This window comes from Brachionichthys hirsutus, unplaced genomic scaffold, assembly GCF_040956055.1.
Source record: "Brachionichthys hirsutus isolate HB-005 unplaced genomic scaffold, CSIRO-AGI_Bhir_v1 contig_1089, whole genome shotgun sequence".
Taxonomy (NCBI): Eukaryota; Metazoa; Chordata; class Actinopteri; order Lophiiformes; family Brachionichthyidae; genus Brachionichthys; species Brachionichthys hirsutus.
The window spans coordinates 16,026-35,007 of NW_027180365.1; the positions used below are offsets into that span (position 1 = coordinate 16,026).

Here is an 18,982-nt window from a genome sequence, read left to right on the forward strand (position 1 = left end):
AAGAGGAGAAAACACACCTTTTACAATAGCAATGTAGCAATGTTAACATTAAAATGCATTCGATGCATTAGGAGCATGACCTCGACTTTAAAGGCCAGGGGATCATGGTTCTCGGCTGCGGGCCCTACCACATTGGTGAGTCGTTATTATTGATTTTTTTAATGTATGTAAGTTTCAGCCCGTTTGTCATGATTTTGCTGATTAAGCTATATCGGTTCCATCGTTGACATTGATCCCACCGCTGTTGAGCTGAACATTTTTGCATTCATTACTTACAACGCCTTGCAGTGTTTGGGCTGGTTTACCAGCTCTGACATCGGGATGTTACTCAGGAAAAGAAAACATGTCTGCTTCTCCTTCAGTTTCCTGTTCATGACCAACGTTCTGAATGCCGTTGGTTTGATCTACCAGGGAGCAGCGTTGAGTTCGACTGGTGCGCCGTGTCCAGCATCAGGGCTTTGAGAGAGATGGGCAAGAAGACGGTGGTGGTCAACCACAACCCTGAGACGGTCAGCACCGACTTCGATGAGTGCGATCGGCTTTACTTCGAGGAGCTAACCCTGGAACGCATCCTAGACATCACCGAGCAGGAGGTGAATAGTTTTGCATTATCATTCGACACTTAACCCTCTATCCTAGTCTGGGTTGCCCAGTCTATCCCAGAATGCATCAGGATTCACAGGTGACAGGTGAGATTGTGACATGGAAACAGAGTGTGGCGTTGACATTTGGCAAATTATCGTGAGCGGGAATTGAACCCACAGGTGATTTTCCTCGCCTGTTGTGTCCTATGTTCCTTTGCGTTGTTTCTGTTTTAATGTCCGCTGACTTCCTCCCTGCAGAGGAACTGTGATCCAGTTAAAGTTGTGATGGGGTCAGAGTGTGATGAAGTCTTTGTTTGTTCGGGGTGATAACATTGCCATCAATCCCCTCTCTCGCAGCTACAGCCCTCCCTTGCTTTCTGCGTGTGATAAATATGGCATTAGAGCATGGAGATAAACCCTGGACAGGAGCGCGAGACTCGGCCCATGAATAATGAAGAGATGCAACCTGGCATCGCCATGGAAACAGGATCCCTTTTGGATTTAGCCAGACAGGAAAAGGGGTTGCATGTTATTATTAAAAAGAGCACACATTCTCACTCACAACACACAACACACCCCATGGTGATTATTAAACCCACGGCCGTCCAAGATCAAGTGTGTTTGTCTCGTATTTTCACTGTACGTTCAGTGCCCATAATGATTGGAGGTCGGCACAGGTTTCAAACCGTGCACCTCAGTTGAAAGGCCCCGGAAGGAGCTCCAAGACGTGACGGAGCATCTCCTTTGCTCCTTTTCCTTCTCCTACTTCCCCTTCTTCTGCCTACTTGTTTTCTCTTCCTTTTTATTGTCCCGCACATATTTCTTCATCCATCGCTTCCTCCCAAGGGTTGCTCTGGCGTCATTGTGTCAGTTGGAGGCCAGATCCCAAACAACCTGGCCGTCCCATTGGACCAGAATGGGGTAAAGGTTCTGGGAACGAGCCCCCTGCAGATCGACCGGGCTGAGGAGCGCTCCGTCTTCTCTCGTGTGCTCGATGACCTCGGGGTGGCGCAAGCTCCGTGGAGAGCCCTCAGCTCCCTGGTGAGAGGAAGTGAATAACCTATTGAGATGAATGGCATTAATAAAACACTAGCATGGAGATCTTGTGATTTGCACTGTAAACTGTCAATCTTTTTGCACACTCATGTTATGATCCTAACCTTTTAGACAGTAATCCAGCAGTAAGCTAATTTCAGCAGCTTTGCAGAGAACAAACATTGAAGAAAAAGTCTTCCCTGAGCAACAGGGTGACACTTTCTTCCAGAAAATTAGTTTGTGGAAATGAGGTGAGCTCAACGGGTTAGCAGAATGTTAATTCAAGCAAAGTGACATTTGCTTATAAAAGCAATTTTCATGTGATCATTTTGTTTCGTGTACTTATGGAACTGCTTAAGAAATTTCTAATGGATATATTTTTCTCTAAACTCATAAGAAATATGATTTGTTTTCATTCATTTATGCCTATCAAGGAAAAATAAGGAATTTAATGCCCTTAATAGTGCATTTTTAGCACATAGTATTAGCCTATTAGTACCAAATTCTCTACCGGCAATATCATGATTCAATTAACGGCTACACATTGACTTTCCATGTAGATAATTTTCTGTTTATTAACATGGATTTCATTTATTATATTCTCTTTTTTTTTTTTTTTTTTACTTCACACACACAATATTGCTGTCCGTTAATAGCCCTATAGATCGCGCCACCCTTTCCCCACAATCAAGCAATTATTTTGTCAAACCACCTCACTTACTACAGTTTTAATTCACCTTATTATTTCGCTCATGGCTACATCATAATGGAGCCCCTCAGTGGAAGCACTGAAATATGTCTCTTCCTGCTCATGTATTCAGTTACCACGAGGAGTGATTAGCCAGTATGCACAAATAAAGCTCTGTGTTTCTCCAGAGTCTACCCACATATTGTATTTCCCTGCAGATTGTGAAGAAACGTTTTGTTTTTATTGGACTGGAATAATTCAGAGAGCGCTGTGGGGAGATCTTTCTCTTGTGTCTCTAGGAAGCGGTTTTGTGTTTGCTAATGGTAAGCCACCTGGAGAGTGAACAGTTGTTAATGATGGCGAGAAATGGGCTAGACATGCAGAGAGACAGAGTAGAGAGGAGGGAAGATGATGAGGGCATGCAGTCATTTTCAAACTGTTAAACACCTTCCTCTTTCTTATGTTGTTCCACGCGTGAAGTGAATGGAAGAACAGAAAACCGGAAAGGGGGATGAATTAAGGCCCCCATTTCTTACTTTTGGAGCTTCTTACTTTTGGAACTGCAATATTCAGTAGCCTGTTTACAGCCTGGCCGCTTCAGGTGGACGGAGCGTCTCGGTCTCGCTGCATGGAGGGAGGTCGGGGTCCGAGGCCGGAGGAGGGCGCGTGAGCGAGGAGGGGAGCCCCCTCGCAAAGCGCTCTACGTCCGGGACCCCAGTGCTAGTAGTTCTTTCGGTGTGATTAAAATAAAAATGGTTAAAATGTGGATTGACGTTTTAGGAACATTTGTAATTTGAAGACTCTTGATTTCATATATCTAATAATGTGTTTGTTTCAAATCACTTGCTACAAGTTGGTAAAAAAAAAGTACAGACAAGAGTACAAAAATTAGATACTGTTGTCATAATACGTTTAGATTTTTTAGTAACCTACACAGAGTGCTTGCACTTGTTCAGTGGCCCAGGGCATTTATTGGTTAAACTGGTTCTAGTGAAATCATAAACGTTCATGACAAAGACAATCTCAGGTTTAATAGCACAGCATTAGAACTTAATTAGAAGTTTTAGTGCCAGCATCATGATATCATAAACCATTTCCAAATATGAATGAATGACAAGCGACTTTAATGTGTTGTTCTTGTCCTTTAGGAAGATGCCTTTGCTTTTGCCAACCAGGTGGGCTACCCCTGTCTGCTGCGTCCCTCCTATGTGCTTAGGTGAGTTTTTGAGTTATGCACACGGACAGAAAAACAAACAAACAGACAAACAAACCCAATTGCAATACCCTCGCCTCCCCTTCGGCGAGGGTAACTAGGCAATACGGGACAACACATAGAACGGGAGAGCCTGAAAATACTGAGGAAATGGAGGATGTTCCGGCAGAGAACTGTCCGGAGAGTCAGGTCCAAAGAGGCAGGAGCTGATCAGGTGAGATGTGTAACAGGTGCGTCTCGTTCAGTTCAACGATGCCTCCGCAGCTGTGAAGAGGCAGAAATCAACCTGCAGCAAGAGTCACCATAGCAACCCTCACAAACGGGGTTTTAATGTTTAAACTTCATATCTTTTCCTGACCTTGCAGTAACCTGCAATGTTATCAGTGATCCAGGATCTCTTCTGGATCATCACAACTGTTCCTGTTGAGATTCTCAGCATTTCCTGTAAAAAACAATCAAGATTCATTTAGGACTTTTTGGGTTAACTTGCAAACAGAGAAACAAACAAATCAACACAGGCAAAACATTAAATGTAGGAAAATTCCAAAGAGCAAACTGCATCACATAAATAATTTTTTGTTTAAAAAAATATATTTATTTTTTATCCATGACTATTTCAGATACTCAGTTTTACAGAACAAAATGATGTTGAAGTTGCAGTGACACTTTAATGCAGGAGAGGGTCCTAATTAGGGTCCGTCTGCTTGCAGGGTGTTTTATAAGGCTGTCTGCGCCTTATAAATGCACGCTGTGGTGTTGTTTGTGTGCTTGTTTAGAATGGTGTCATGCTTTGAGTGTAATGCATTGCTTGAAATCAATCAAATGTCAAATGACTTCAATTGAAAGGCCGATAGATATACCGGTATTGACATTTTCTCGTAGATATCTTGCAAGCACAGTTGTCGTTGTCGGGGGCTGGGCCGTGGGGGGGGCTGGGGGACTGTGGGGGGTGTGTGGGATGGGTGGAGGGTGCTGGGAGGGGGGCGGGTGGTTGGGGGGGGCGTGGTGTTGGGTGCTGGTGGGGCGCCAGGCCAGCCCGCTGTGCCCCGTGCCGCTGCGCTGGCCTAGGTTTCGTCGGCTGTGTTGGTGTAAGTTGCCCCCGGGCCCTGGACTGGTTCTTCTGCGTGTGGCTCTGGTGGGGCCATGGTGGTCGTTCTTGGGTTGCTGTAGCTGCTTGGGGTGATCTGGGGGCTTATGTCGCCATTGTTGGGTCCGGGATGGCTGCCCCGTTCTTAGGTGGAGGTTTCACGCATGCCAGATCCACCACTCCAGCACCTATTAAAACTCGTTTAGAGAGTCAACCCCGCACACAGATCTCTGAGTTAGTGGAGGTTGCTGGGTTAGTGCTTGTGGCTCTCACTATGCTCTCTCTCTTTTTCTTCAGATCTGAGAACTTGGTGATCCATACTTTCCTCTAGAGACGAATGTGAACCTGGTGTATTGGGACAACTCTTGGTGATGATTGGATGGAAGGGGTAGAATTAAGGGGCACAAATAAATCCATTGCACTTTCTTCTCAGAACACTGTGTATTTGTCACTTTTTGTTTGTTCATGTTGTATGTTCACTGCGGTGTGCACAGCCCTCTACGGCGGTAAGCAGGTAATAAAACCAATAAAATAGGAATAGGCTAGGCTGCCAAGAGGGCAGGTGACGGTCACAATCACTATAAGAATAAAAATTGCATAGAACTCCAGCAGTGACTGACGTTATGTCCGTCACTGTGGAGCACGAATGCAGACAAGGTATAGAAAAGAAAAAAAAAAAAGAAAAAAAAAAAAAAAAAGAAAAAAAAAAGAGCAGCAATCATTCCTGTTTTCAAAGTTGGTTCCAGCCACCAAGATGTAAATCCTAAACTTGAGCGTTTGGAAGTTGTCTTATTTTGTTTACACAAGTTGCAAAGGCCCATGTTGGCAAGGCAGAATGAAATGCAAATGCACTCTAGTTCTGAAGGATTGCCTCTGAAAAGCAAACCTGTGTGGGTGAGGAGTGAGCTAAGCAACAAACCCTGGCGAGAAAATGACTTCACTCACTTTTGTGAAAATCCATCAGTCGAATTTATTGTCATTCCATAGTTTGATATTCAGTGTGTCGGTTGAATTCACCTTCTGCGTGGTATTTTAGGTGCTTTTCCTGCTCTCGCGTGTAATAGAATGTTCCATTCGCACCCATACCAAAATGATAATGCGCCAGGAGGAGGTGAGACGAGAGCGTTCAACCCGTGTCTTTCCGAACAGTATAAGCAGGCCTGATCGATTAAAACAATTGGAGTCATGTGAAATTTCATTGGTGTAAAATAGTTGCCAATTGTACTAGAATAGGGAGTCGGCGTTCATTAAAGAGCCGGACAGCAGCGGCTGCGGCGTAAAGCTCTGCTCCGAGCTGGTGGCGTTTGTCTGTCCTGTTTCTCTCGGCTCCTCCTCCTCTCAATCAGCAGGATATCCGAGCTGAAATCAAAAACAACAACAACAATCACAACCGAACTCGCCTAAATCTGTTTTTTTTTTAATGACTATGTTCTGAACTCGTTTTCAGGAGCCCGGAGCGCTTTTCGACCTAAATAACTACTCCTCCCACATTGTCTCTCTCTCTCTCCCTTCCTGTTTGGACTGTTTCTCGACCTCGTTCCCGACGGTGATCGTGATGCAACGGCGAGATAATGAGTGTTCTGAGCGATCATTTGAAGCTTGTATGTTCTCCCGTTTGCTTGCTTGTCTTCCTCTCCCGTGGCCTTTTTTGTTTTCGCCTGCTCGCTCACTCCCTTCTGCTCGCTTCTCACCAGCGGCTCTGCAATGAACGTTGTGCACGGAGAGGAGGAGATGAAGCGCTTCTTGGAGGAGGCCACTCGGGTGTCCCAGGTGAGATCAAGGCAAATCTGCACGAGAGAGATATCACGCCTCCATATGTGGTATCTTGGCTTTTAATTTTGCCCTGTCTTGTACTGAATTCACACACACACACACACAAATGCTCTCTCGCTGACTATTTATTGTCGCTCTCTCCCTTTTCTTTCAATTAACTCATGCTACCAGCTGGTGTGGCGGTTGGCTAGTGTGTGTGTGTGTGTGTGTGTGTGTGCAGTGCTAGTTCACTGAACGCCCATGATGTCCGGGGGCATCTGGGCACTGTAAGAGCCCCCGCCTGCAGCTAGGAGCATTTACACAGACACATATCACACTTGCAAAACAGCAAAGCAAGGCATTTGATGGTAATTGAGCAGGTTTAAACAGACTAATTGTACGTTCTAGCAGTGCATTATGTAAACAGTGACCTTCTGCTTAAATTTAAGGATAAGGAAGTCCACATCGCACGAACAATACGGGACCTGCGGCAGAATAGATCACGCATTTTGAAATCTTAGGCCCACAGACAACAGCAGATGCTACCATGGATACGCTGCCATGGATACGCTTCAACAAGCCTTCACCACAGTCGGCCACATTTAGTTTTTTCCTTTTCTTTGTGGTCTTCTGAGTGACTTGCTTCATTGATCGGTGTCAAATAGTCAACCACGACTGTTCATGAACACATCATGTTCTCACTAATGAACTCCACAGACACACCAGGCTATTTTATGTCACCTTCGAGTCAGCAATAACTGATATGTTGACTTTCCTGCAGGAACATCCGGTAGTCATTACCAAGTTCATCAGCGGTGCCAGAGAGGTGGAGGTAGATGCTGTTGCCAAGGGAGGCAAGGTGAGCCATTCCTGTCGCGCTCGGTTCGGTGATCTCGATATTTGAAGCAGCCCGAGCGTCGACGCTAAAACAAGATACAATATCTGTGTTGCTTTACTGAAAATATATTTCCGCTTTACTCACAAAGCAAATTCTGCATAAAGTAACATAATGCTGCACATGGTCTGGCAGACACTATTGTTTGTCCCTCTTTTGTTTATATTGACCTCCTGTTTGACTATATTTTTGATTTATAACAATGTCTTTGTTATTCATCTCCGCGGCCTGTCATTACTCAGTCCTCTATTTTTGCCGTTTAAATGGGGCGGTTGGTGGAATATTGAGCACACCAGACTAGAGGAATAAAGTGGAACTCATCTCATTCATCTTCTGTGAAAAGGCATTACAGTCCAGACAGAAGTGACGGGGAGAATGGAAGACACAAATAAAACCAAAACGGTGGAGTGTGGTGATAATAAATGATCCCCCCCCGCCCTTTTTAGTTTACATCCATTTAGGACCAAGAGCTTCCTTTTGATGGAGAATGCGCCTTAAATGTTTACGTCACAGGTTTTGTGCAATAAGCACAAATGAAAAATAATCCTAATTTAGCTGTTTTTGTTTAAAAACTGGCAATCAGACAATTAAAAGAGAAACAATATCCTACGATCTTATTTTAAAACGATCATTGATTTTTTTTTCAAACCGTATTGTGTTCATGTTAGACAAAGTTAGTGTTTCCATATGTTCATGTTTGGAGGGAATCTTAAAATATTGATCCCTTGTGGAATATTACAACTACTGTCTTCTAAATTTACAATTAAAGGTCATTGAAAAGCATTCTGGGATAATTTAGTAAATCACCCTAAAATAAATAAATGAATGGGGCAAATGTATGATTCCAATTCCAAAATAGTTTGAATGTAAGATGTCAATAAAACAATGCAATGATTTTCAAAACTTTGATAACCTATTCTGTGCAGAGACAAGATACTGTTGGAATATAAAAGGGGTGTCCCTGAAGTAGACGTTGTCTGGATGACAGCATAGATTATTCCAAACCCTGTATCTGATGATGGTACTTCCCTGAACACCAAGTCATCCATGCCATGGACACTAATATGCCCCAAGGCCATACTTTTAAACTTTAGCTGAGGACATGATGGTCGTGATTTGCAAGAACGGGTTGAAATGTGCAATCTTTGCGTTTTATAAATTTGGAATAGGGCGGAATGGTGGCGCAGTGGATTGCTCTGTTGCCTCACAACAAGAAGGTTCTGGATTAAATTCCTTTCTGTGTAGTTTGCGTGTTCCCTCCGTGTTTGTGTGGGTTGTCCAGTTTCCTCCCACTTCCTAAAACATGCATCTCAGGCGAAATTGTCCGTAGGCGTGACTGTGTGTGGCCCTGCGATGAGCTGGCGTCTTTTCTTATCTTGTCTGTCCTGGGGTACATCCGTCAAAGTTTTCTAGGGGTGCGAGACATGGAAAAGGTTTGGAACCCCTGTCCTCATGTCCTAGAATAGGCAAAAGAATAGTTTGATTGCAAAAAGACTGCAAAGACACATAGAACCTGACAAATACATTCTTGTAGTACTTGTAATGTACCGACCAAGGTCCTGGACACCCTTTAGAATGTCTATTGTTTTGGATGGGAGACATTTCAAGGGTGCCGGTTTGAACACGGGCTGTCCGGTTCTCTTTACTTTCCCATGAATGCCGCCCCTCCATTATCGTCAGCATCACATTAACAAGCTGTCCATTCTTTGAATACTAAACGGGCCTCATTATTCCTTTATGTGTGTGTGTGGGGGGGGGGGGGGTTGGACAAGCCAGATAATGCATATTAATTACAGGCTCTATCTGAAGAGTGCAAATGAATGTTGTAGTTAGCAGCAGTTTAAATAAGCTAATGACACGGCAGCTCATTTACAGACACACACTCAGTCACGCAGCGATACAAATCGCCCTTCCTGTGGGTGAAATGTTGGAACCTGTTTGTTCGACACTGAATATCGACAGATTGTTTCTTAGCTAGTCCATCAACAAACAAGGGTCTTTTACGCAAACCGATTTTCAATAAGCGTTGACTTAACTTCTCCAAATGCGCAGTTAAGCCCTCAATCGGACATTCGCACCGATGGTTCGTGTGCTGTGACCTGCAGGAGGTCTAAAAAACTTCATGCCTGGAGGCCATTTGCCTTTAAAGCTGAAGGCTGCAAAAGCTGACTTGCCTTGAATCAGAGTACTTTAAATAATCCCACTGTGAAATTATATCAGCAACCATGCTCCACTCAACAGTCAGTTACTATTGTACAACAGTATGTAGATAGTGTATTAATAATTAACAAAAACAATAATATATAGAAAGGGGGGGGCGTATATCTGTCACCTATCAGGGCACAGAGCTGCATGCCAACACTGTTGATGACAGATGGATGACGTGATCTGATTGTTTCTGTCCAGGTTCTGGTCCATGCCATAACAGAGCATGTGGAAGATGCGGGGGTTCACTCAGGAGATGCCACCCTGATGCTTCCAACCCAGAATATCAGCCAAGGGGCGCTAGAAAAGGTAAGTCAAAGAACCCTCAGCTGTCATTTAAACACTCAAACTGTGCAATGTGATGAATCATTCAACTAATATTTAATCGTAAGCCATGTGTTTGATGTTTTTCCTTCCCTTTCAGGTTAAAAGCGCTGCCCGGAAAGTCGCACAAGCTTTTGAAATCTCTGGACCCTTTAGCATCCAGTTTCTAGTTAAAGGCAATGATGTCATGGTAGGTAAAATATCCTCGGGGTGTCACTGAAGGAAAGATGAACATTTTCACCCTTGACAGAAAATCAATTCAGAAGCGGAGACTGGATGGATTTTAGGACTTTGATTTTCTTCGTTTTCATATTTAAATGACAGTTTGTATGCAGGAAATGAATATTTTTGGTGTGATAATCTATTGTTTGTTTTTAACTGCTCCTTTTGAAATTTGTTTCTTTTAGGTGATCGAATGTAACCTGCGGGCGTCTCGCTCCTTTCCCTTTGTGTCAAAAACTATCGGTGTGGACTTCATAAAGGTGGCGACGCAAGTAATGGTGGAAGAGCCTTTGGATGAGGCCAGCCTACCCTCGCTGGAGAATCCGATTATTCCATCCGACTACGTAGGCATTAAGGTGAGAGGGGGAAAAGCAGGGAACTGCTTTAATCGGTCGGAATTGTTTTTTATTTATGTAGAATTTTTATAGAGCAGATGCCAGAAATGATTCAGAAATGTATTAAAAGTTCATGTCGCTATTAGTATTTTTTTTTAAATAACCACTTGTTGAGTAAAAATTGCTTTTTGTATTCCTTGCGAAGTCCTAATAACCACGTGTCTGAGCTTCCTGCAGTCGAATGAAATGTGTATGGTTGTAAATGAGTTCCTGCATAAAGAGTCATGCGTTTCTGATATGTTCAGTTCAGCTTCTATTGGATATCATACTAAAGGTGGCAATTACTGCTCCATCCCTTTGCCTCGACATGATGGGGGGGGGAGTAAATGCTTTGTCGTATCGGCTGGGAGGCTCACTTCTAAGATTGGATGTGAGAAGGTTTCTGTGGCGCCAGCTGTTCCAAAGCTATTTTTCCAAAGTAATTTCCCCCTCTAATTACAGCAGAGCTGTTGTAACAATGGCTGTAGTTTGCAGCCAATCACGCAGGTATAATCCCCTACTCTCCCCCCGCCACCTAAAGTTTTCCATTTCTAGTCTGCGTAGCGGTGAAGAATATTAATCGGAGCTCTGAATACTCCGGGCACCGGGCTTAAAAGACTTTCCGATTTCACTTAGAGTCTATGATACGGACTTGAGAATGACTAATGTGGGCCTTGCTGGAAGGCCTGCCAGTGTGTGTGATGACTGTTTAATGAAACAGTTAATTTCTTCCTGTTTAACATGGCATTGCCGCCTCAGTATCAAGGCCCTTCTGAAAAGCGTACCATGTTTGGAGCCATTATCCAGCTGCAAGGAGCGTGAGCCATCAAAAAATACACACCGTCTCAGCTTTCATCCTCTCCGTCCTCATTGCGCCATCACAAGGCACAAGTCACTGACATCTGCAGGAGCCACCTTCATTTATCCGTCTTGTTTGCTTTCAACTTGCCGCGTCGTTTCTCTCCGTGACAGTCCCTCGTTTGAGGCCACGTTGTTTTCTTTCCACTAACAAGTCCCTTTTGTGTGATTTCTGTCTCTATACACAAAACTCCCCGGAACAATAACACCGTTGTATTTATGATACCAAGACGAAGACGAGCACAAAAATAACATTTGAGGAGGAGGAGGAAGAGGGTTTGGTGGTTTGGTGTCAGTCCCTCGTGCACAATTATTGGCTGAAGAAAAATAACTGCTCACGCTGAATGTTCTGTTCCCTTGACCATGGCCTTCAGGATGTTATGGTGACTTCTGAGAGACACATTCTTGTTAGCCAAATGAGCTGGAAGAAATATCTCGTACTGGAATATTAAATTGGCCATATATAGCCGTGAAACATGGTGGGCAGCGATGTCGCCTCGCAGCAGGTAGGTTCCGGGTTTGATTCTTCTCTGTGTAGAGTTTGCATGTTCTCCATGTGTTTGCGTTGGTTTCTTCCGGGTTCTCCGGCTTCCTCCCACCACCAAAAACATGCAGATTAGGTGAATTGGTTCTCCGGGGTGTCGCCAATCTCTTGCCCGTAGCAACAAAAAAATAACTGGATGGATGCAGTATTTCCCCTATCCTGCCATTGACCGAATTACACCAAAGCACCATTTCAACCAGTCACTAAACGCGCAACTTTATTGCTTACATTATTGCAACCTCATTAACATTTGAGGTTTTTAACATCAGTTAAAGATAATGTGTTGAATTCTCACTTAAAAATCTGAGTGCAAGTACAGCCTGTTCATTTCTAGTCAAGTTGCAAATAACACAACAAAGTTACACAGGCCCCATCCCCCGCCTCAGACACGAACGACAGTGAGCGACAACGTGGAAATGCCTCGCTTTATTCATTTCCTTCTGTGTAGATGCTCAGCTGGTGCCCCGAGATAAGATTGTTCACGTCGTGGAGCTTCAACTGTCTCTGAAGAATGGGTGTTCAGCCTGGGAGAGGGAGATGGGGAGGTGGTGTGTGTGTGTGTGTGTGTGTGTGTGTGTGTGTGTGTCTGGAGAAGGTTGTTGGTTATTGTTCCATTTCTCCTGTCCCAGAAACACACCATTGCATTTGGAGGACAAACCATTACAAATGAGACTACTGAGGTTTTTACATGTAGGGGCTCTGGAAGGCTTCTCATTTTCCGAACGTTTGAATCTTGACTGGTGTTTGTGATGACATTGTTCTAGATGTGATGTTGGTTCTATGGTTCTTGGTTTGGTGGTTCTATAGTTGGACCTGTCCTGAGTGGACGTATGTGTCGGTACAACCTCATCTTTTTTCACGCAGAGCCCATGAAGCAAGTTTCCCTGTTCCTTTATCAAGTTCCTCGTTTCATTGTCATATAAGTTCCCTTTCACTCCCCTCCCTCTTCATTTTTAATCTTGGTTACATTCTGCTGTTTTATCTCTACATACCTTTGTGTTTTTCTGAGTATTTGAACTAAGACATGATAAGCAATGCAGGGACTCTGTGGACTCCCTTCTCACCATCATTAGTATGCAAACATTACAGTAAACTGATTAGATAGCCCGTTTCAAGGATGAATCCCCCCTAGTGGCCCTTACCTCTGTGTGCGCATACACATGAACCACACAAAGACACACCACCTCCCTTTCTGTCTCCTTTCAAGGTAATGGGCGGCGGGGGGGGGGGGGGGTTGTCTGCATTAGGAGAGGACATAAGAACAGCTTTCCACACGGCACCCAACTCTTCTTAATTTGTAACACAATAACAAGAAGCCACTGTCTTCTGTTCTTATTCAAGCGCATTCCTCTCATTCATTATTTGTCCTCATCTTTACTGATATAATTTTTCAATTTGCGCTTTACCTTTAGTTTTCCAGATGTCTATTGATTATTTGATTCCTTTCCTTTTGTGTCCTCAAGTCATTTAATTAATTCTTTCCATTGGAATTATTTTATCATTTATTTTTTTCTCGTCTCACCTCGCTGTCCTCGCTTCCTCTCCATCTTCTCTCGTTTTATCTTCTGGCTCACTCTGCTGTTCTGTCACCAAGGAGACTCAGCAGTTAAACAAGCAGTTACATTTGTTGGTGACGTGCATTTTGAGAGATCTCCTCTTAAATTACCCATTTTTGGTTTGTCTACAGGCAGAAGTTGTATTGTGAATCGCTTCAAATCTTCTTCCATGTTTTATCACACTTTTCTCATTATTCTTTACCCTTAAAAGTTTCATAGCTGAAGCTGATGTGGTGTTTTGGGTTAAAATAAATAAATACAAAAATGTGTATCGCTAGGTGGCATTAACCTTTTTCATAATCAAACTGATTGTATTCTGCCTTCACCTGATTGATTGTTAAACCTCTAGATGGCAGCAGTGTTGAGTCATTTTTGTTGGAATTTAAGTCTTTTGACTGTCATGATCAGTCTAGTAAAATTCAGGATTTTGCAAAAGTTACATAAATTAGAGCACTTGTATAAAACTCTGTGTTTTTTTTTGACAATTTTGTCAGAGTGTTCCGTTAAATGTTCTGACGATTACTTCATGGGCCGGGCTTTAGAGGGTTAAGCAGTTTAGTTGGGACTGGGTCTAAGAGACAAGTGCATGGTTTAGATAAGGCAATGGCTACACTTAGTTGCTGTGGGTTAATGGGGGTGAAACTATCCAAATAACTATCAAGCATAAGAGTAACAATGATGGCTACAACTTTGGTAAACTAAGCCTACTGATCACCATCCAGCATTTTGATTTAGGATAGCTGTTTGAAGTTGAACCAGGCGATGCAGTCTCAACAGGGACTCGTCATCGTCACAGTCGGTGATGTCTCAAAAGCGTTTCAGCATCATTCCTCCCTCTTTTCTGCTTTCTCCCAGGCGCCTATGTTCTCCTGGCCACGGCTCAGGGACGCAGATCCTGTTCTTCGCTGTGAGATGGCCTCTACAGGGGAAGTGAGCCCATCAGAAATACACAACCCTGTATTTGTGTCAATACTTTTGTCAAATGTAATTTAGAAACCATCTGTTAAAAATTACTCACCCGTGCTTTACTGCAGGTTGCCTGTTTTGGACCAAACATTTATTCAGCCTTCCTGAAGGCTATGCTCTCCACTGGCTTTAAGCTTCCGCAGAAGGGCATCCTGATTGGGATTCAGGTAATACTGCAGCCATCTGGAGTTCTACTTCCCTCCAGTCTGTTTCCTTTTTGGTACCTTTAGGCTTTTGGCTTCTGCCCATGTCAGCCTGTAAATCCATTGTTTCTTTCACACCAAATCACACCATGGTTTGCGACTCTTGACAAATCTAATGTGACCTAAAGACCACAGCTCTTGAGTTCACGTATGCATTGAATGCATTAGAGGAAAAGCACAAATGTATAACTCACTCGATAGGTATCCAAACAAACAGTAATCCTTATTTATATATATATAAAAAGATCTCACTGTGAAGAGGAATAACTCACGGAAAGTGACAAAACTCATTTAATACAAAAGCATTGTCCTCATTCTCATCATTTGAAGGCTCTGTCATCCAGAATGATGTTACATACAATATATACATGTTTCTGAAATGACCTTGAACTGTTGCGACAAAATGAAACAACTTCGAATGCTACTCTGATATGCTGTGACTGTTATTGTTAATCTTTTTGATCTTCTCTCATTCTCCTAGCATTCATTCCGACCTGATTTCCTGGCTGTAGCCCATAAGCTGAAGGAGAAGGGATTCAAGGTGAGTACTGAAAGATTGATGTCAGAATTATTTCCTTTATTTCCCTCATCTTTCGGCTTGTCCCGTCAGGCGTCGCCAGAGCAAATCAACCTTCTCTAGTCGATTGCATGCTTAATTCTGGCAAAGTTTTGCGCCGGATGCCATTCCTGCTGCAACCCACTGCATTTATCCGTGTTTGTGACCGGATCAAGGGAGACCCGTGCTACCTATGAGGCTGCATTCTTTATGTTATTATTCTACCATTTCAAATCCAATATTTCTATAATTTTGTGTTTTCTTATTGTTGTCCTCTAGCTCTATGCTACTGGAGTCACTTCCACATGGCTGTGCGCCAACGAGATCCCCGTCACTACAGTTGCCTGGCCTTCTGAGAAAGAAGGAGACACGAGTTTGCCCAGCATTAAGAGGTTGGGAAATACTCACCTTTGTGTTTTGGGTCTTACGACTCATTCACACATGGAACAGCATACTAATGAAAAAACTTCCAGGCAATGTTCTGGTTACTGTTCCAGAGGCAAGGCTTAAGCTATACAAAAATTGTGATGCATTAGATTCAAAATTGGAATATCTAATCTAATGTTTAATCAGATTCTGCCTTAATATCTCAGGGCATTGCACCTTCTTTATTTTGACAAGATCAAAGCAGATGCAGCAGACTAAGACGTCCATAATAATTGCATTAGCCAGAAGTAGGGCTTAAATAGGGAGGCCGAGGAAAGTTTTATGTCACATCAATGCAAAGTTTGGAGACATCAAAAAATCAGCTGAAGCGTTATGGTTTTCATTTGGCCATGGCAAACAGTACTTTTTCTTTGTATTGGTAAACTTTACCAAGTTTGAAATTGATTTGATTATAAAGCAGATCACATATCTTTTAGTTTTTTTTTTTTGATGAAACAGATGTTAGACCAATCACTTTCACTTGTCAAACATGCAACCTTTTCAAATGATCCAGCATAGAATAATAGGAGCAGGCTGAGTGTAACAGTAATTCTGAGGTAATGATTCCACAAACAAGTCATGATTATGGTACAATGAAGCCATCTGGGCCATATGCTCGGAAATGAGCTCGCAAATAAGAGGATGTAAAAAAGAATTTAATAGACCTAGACCAAATCACCACACACGGATACATATAAGGTTGTCTAACGTATTCTCTGCAAGGTGACATCGAGGCCAACTGTGGGGGGGGGAAGAGAGCGGGAGCGAGACCTTTGTTGCTGCAGTCTGTCCTTCAGATTGTATTGGAATAAAGCTCGAGTTTGAGCTCTGTCAAAGCCCTTCAACTAAATTACTTGATGTCAATTGTGTATGTTTTTGTAGATTGATCGATGAGTGTCAAATTGACCTGGTTATCAACCTGCCCAGCAATGACACGTACCACCTGAAGGATAACTTTTCCATCCGTAGAATGGCTATCGACTACAATGTTCCCCTCATCACTAATAACCAGGTCAGTCACATGTCACACCACAAGTGACTGGGGAAAGGTGGTGCAGTCTTCCGTAGATATATTCTCCCAGTGGCCATTATTGTCTGATGTCACAGTCTGTGTGGGAAGCCTCAAATTCTGGCTAATGGTCATGTTATATAAATTTAAGGAATCTGATGAAGCAACATTCTTTTAGTACATTTTGATTGGTTAGCAAATGAAAAGGAGCCAGAAGTAGCATACATTTGCATACAAAGACTACATTTAAAAGCTGTAGTGCTACCCAAGAGATGGGTTTGTCCTTTTTGTAACAGTATCCCACAATGCAACGCCGCCGGCCGTATTTGTGGGCATTATTTTGGAGAGACGTACACAATCGCTAATCCTAACTCGTAATTTTTCCAAAGTATTCGCTGGGCATTAACTTTTTGTTGGGTTTTGTAACATGGAGAAGTATTACGAGTCATTTGAAGGTTTTTACTCGTTACATGGAGGAAACGGCTGTGAATGGGGGCGAAGATCGACAAGTCGGAGCGGAGTAATGATCACTTCATGTGATTCTGTGTACTGGAGCACTTATTTCTCTGTGCCTTTCATGCAGATTACATCCAACAAGTGAAACCCATCAGATTAACAATACATTTTTAGGTGGCATAACAAGCCTGGCAAGACATGTCCGATTCAATTCATTACATTAGATTTCTGTGGTTTTGTTTGAATGATGTATGTTCTATCATAACTGTGAAATTATTATGTTAGTAAGGAAATAGTGAAATTCTAACATCAGCGTTTGTCAAATTATTCACAGCTGGCACACAATATTTTGACTGTCAGTATTTTAGATTCCAGCTGTTGGGGTACTGTCCAAAGAAAATAGTGAATATATATTGCTGTATTAATATTTAAATATTGTTATCTATTTATTAGGTGGCAAAGTTGTTTGCAGAGGCTATTCACTATGTGGAGGTGCTTGACACCACCAGTCTCTTCCACTACCGGCAAAAAGGTACATAACCAGGACGGACTAACCAACAAAGCTGCATTTCCCCTTATTTTCTTATGTGATTTGAAGCAGGAATATTTATTTTTGAGTGATTTAATGAAGACAACGTTGCCTATAGAGTCTTAACTCTGTCACAATTACCACTTTAGCACATGAAAATGAAAAAAGATTGTTACTTCATTTTTATAAATTTCCTTGTATTTCTTTGTCAAAGCCACAGAGGAGCACAGCTGAGGGGCTGAAGAACTGCAGGTTGCTGCACCTTGACCAAAAATGTGGCAACCAGGCATGGTATCAAGAAATTACAAGGCCAATGGATTTGAATGCTATCACACCTATCCATAGCACAGCGGATGTCAATATCATCAAAAGCTTTCTACATATCTTGTTAATAATATGTCAAGGTTTTTTTTAATTACCGTAATATCATCTGAAATGTAAATGGAACATACACTCATCTGTGAAGCTTTGCGGAATCACCCCTGCAATATATCTAATAAAGGTTGAACAGAGAGGAGTTATAAGGTTATTTAGTGAAATAAATCCCAAATTTCAGTGTTACTGGTGGTCGAATAATTATGCAGAGTGGTTCATTTTTATTTTAACCCTAACCCATGACTAGATGTAGTTAATTTTGTTGTGTGAGAATATGCTGAAAGGCTCTTTGTTTTGTAACTGCGAATGAAGTTATTCATGCAACCTTCAAAATAAATTAATAATAAATTGAAATGTAAGTTAAAAAACTATTATGTCACTATTTTTCTCTCTAATAATTACAATGATACCATACGATAAGTAAGTAATGACTGAAAATATGACAGCAACAGTTAACTTTGAAAGCACAGTGGCAATTGGAGAAATGGCAAGAGTCGGTCCGGCTTATTCCATCCAGTAAAATATTAACAGGCATACACTCTGCAAGGCTTTTCACAACTACTATTCTGAAGTTACTTTTACGTTCTAAAAAAACCAAATAAACAAAAACATACGTTCATGTAAGAATAGAGGAAAATATGCATGAAAATCATCTAGATGAAGAAAAAACATCACTTGAGGAAAACAGTCAAAAACAAAGGTGTGGGCTTGGAAAGTGGATTCACCACTAAAGTGAGTAAAGCTCACTTTGATTAAAGTTTACTGCTGTTATTTTGTGGTCGCTGACTATAACAGAATAGAATTAACCAAAGTGAGCAGTTTTTGGACAGATGCGAGCTTTTTGCAGGTGAACCATGTTGTGCTGAAACATCCAGGTCATTTTGGCAAAAGCACAAAGAGCGTTGAGAATGTTTGGTCTGTTTCAAGACAATTTTACTGGCGATGACTTTTTTTTATGGGAAAGGAATTTAGTTTTGAAACATGGATTAACGGTTCTGGGAGAGACATGAGCTTTTTTAAATGAGCCACCGGTGTTGTGGTGAACTGTAAGACTGTTTTGCAAGAAAATTATCTTAGGGTTTTGAAAATGAAATTTCTTTTTCAAGAAATGAATGAAACCACCTG

The 18,982-nt window shown here is 42.3% G+C and overlaps 1 protein-coding gene across 1 annotated transcript in view; it reads left to right on the plus strand.

Annotated features, from left to right (window-relative positions):
• Nucleotides 1-17,544, plus strand: part of LOC137914105 (carbamoyl-phosphate synthase [ammonia], mitochondrial-like) — a 31,884-nt gene extending 14,340 nt beyond the window's left edge. Inside the window, 15 exon segments of the mRNA XM_068757723.1 lie at nucleotides 72-135; nucleotides 412-593; nucleotides 1,431-1,625; nucleotides 3,456-3,523; nucleotides 6,302-6,377; nucleotides 7,141-7,218; nucleotides 9,661-9,768; nucleotides 9,884-9,973; nucleotides 10,191-10,361; nucleotides 14,193-14,267; nucleotides 14,372-14,470; nucleotides 14,988-15,047; nucleotides 15,342-15,454; nucleotides 16,371-16,500; nucleotides 17,407-17,544. Coding sequence (XP_068613824.1) covers nucleotides 72-135; nucleotides 412-593; nucleotides 1,431-1,625; nucleotides 3,456-3,523; nucleotides 6,302-6,377; nucleotides 7,141-7,218; nucleotides 9,661-9,768; nucleotides 9,884-9,973; nucleotides 10,191-10,361; nucleotides 14,193-14,267; nucleotides 14,372-14,470; nucleotides 14,988-15,047; nucleotides 15,342-15,454; nucleotides 16,371-16,500; nucleotides 17,407-17,544 — 1,647 coding nt within the window.
• Nucleotides 17,545-18,982: the final 1,438 nt, after the last annotated feature.